General features: G+C 37.3%; 1 protein-coding gene across 1 annotated transcript; it reads right to left on the bottom strand.

The window, feature by feature from the left end:
* Positions 1 to 473: 473 nt before the first annotated feature.
* On the bottom strand, positions 474 to 1046 carry LOC138364960 (uncharacterized). The gene has a single exon (XM_069325046.1). It carries the CDS (start codon positions 1044 to 1046, stop codon positions 474 to 476), a length of 573 nt encoding a protein of 190 aa, XP_069181147.1.
* Positions 1047 to 1287: the final 241 nt, after the last annotated feature.

Here is a 1287-nt window from a genome sequence, read left to right as displayed (position 1 = left end):
GCATTTTCTATTTATGTTGATGTATTATGCATAAAGTACCATAATATAATTTAAACATAAAAACAGTATTACTGAATACATCATTTAGCAAACAGGGTTATTAAAACAATTTTTAGCAAGATCATAATAAAAAGTAAATGTTTCACACACCTATCATTCAACTAAGACAGAGCATTCACAATTTATATGTATAATGTACATAAATTTAATATTTAAACATGAAAAAGTATTTTTTTAATAAATAAAGGTGAAAGTTGCGTAAGAAAAGGCAGCATTTGCTGTATTACATAACAAAATACTTTAACCATTCTTGGGTTAAAGGTTGCTCATGTGCTTGTTGAACCACATATGAAACTTATCTCTCCCCACAACCATGTTGAAATTTTGATGAAAGTTTCCACAACGTTTTGTGTTTGCTGGGATATGCTTTTCCAGAGGCATCACAGAATACATGTAGCTTAATTGGATCTTTTTCACTTACTGTGACAGACTCCAGGATAGTTGACAGACTCTAGGATACTTAAATCTTTCTCTAGTCCTTGCCATTTTTCTTGTAAGGTAGGTGTTATAAGATCATCCCAGCCCATCTTTTGTTGCCAACATTCCTGCATTATCAACTTTCCATTAATTAAGATTGGACTTAATAGTCCTAATGGGTTGAAGGGTTTGCTGACTCGTGAGAGTAATTTTCTCATTGTTAGGTTGGTGGTATTTGGTTCCACCGACTTGATTGTCAACTGATCTGCTGTCGTATCCCATTCGACGCCTAGTACTTTTGTCTTCTCGGGTACCTGGTAATAGGGAAAATCAATTTCGATCCGTTGATTTGATATGGCATTGCTGGAGACCCACAACTGGAGAGGCATATTTGCTCCCATTAATTCTCGATTGGCCTCGTGGTGTATGTTCAGCAGTTTACTGTCACTGCTGGCTGTTCCTTGGAAATTGTCCACATACAAGTTATTGCTAATTTCTATTTTATTTGGGCTATTGGACTTCGTCAAGTGAGTGTCTAAGGTAGCTTGAAGCAGAAACGGGGAAGACATGGCACCAAACAAAACAGACGCAAACCTGTAAGTGGTTAATTCACTGTTTGGATCGTTAGGATCCTTGAGCCATAGGAACTATGTGTAGTTATGGCCTTCTTCTTGGAGACATACCCTAACGAAAGCCTTGCTGATGTCAGCCGTATATGCGTAAGTCCCAATGCATAACTTTAACAGTATGTCGTACAGCCTTTGTGTCAGGCTAGGGCCAGTTTGAAGGCAGTCATTTAACGAAACACTA

This window comes from Procambarus clarkii, chromosome 15 (assembly GCF_040958095.1).
Source record: "Procambarus clarkii isolate CNS0578487 chromosome 15, FALCON_Pclarkii_2.0, whole genome shotgun sequence".
Lineage (NCBI taxonomy): Eukaryota > Metazoa > Arthropoda > Malacostraca > Decapoda > Cambaridae > Procambarus > Procambarus clarkii.
This window is presented reverse-complemented; position numbering and strand designations above follow the sequence as displayed.

Coding starts and splice junctions, on each gene's coding strand:
- LOC138364960 (XM_069325046.1), bottom strand. CDS start 1,046: ATGTCTTCCCCGTTTCTGCTTCAAGCTACCTTAGACACTCACTTGACG.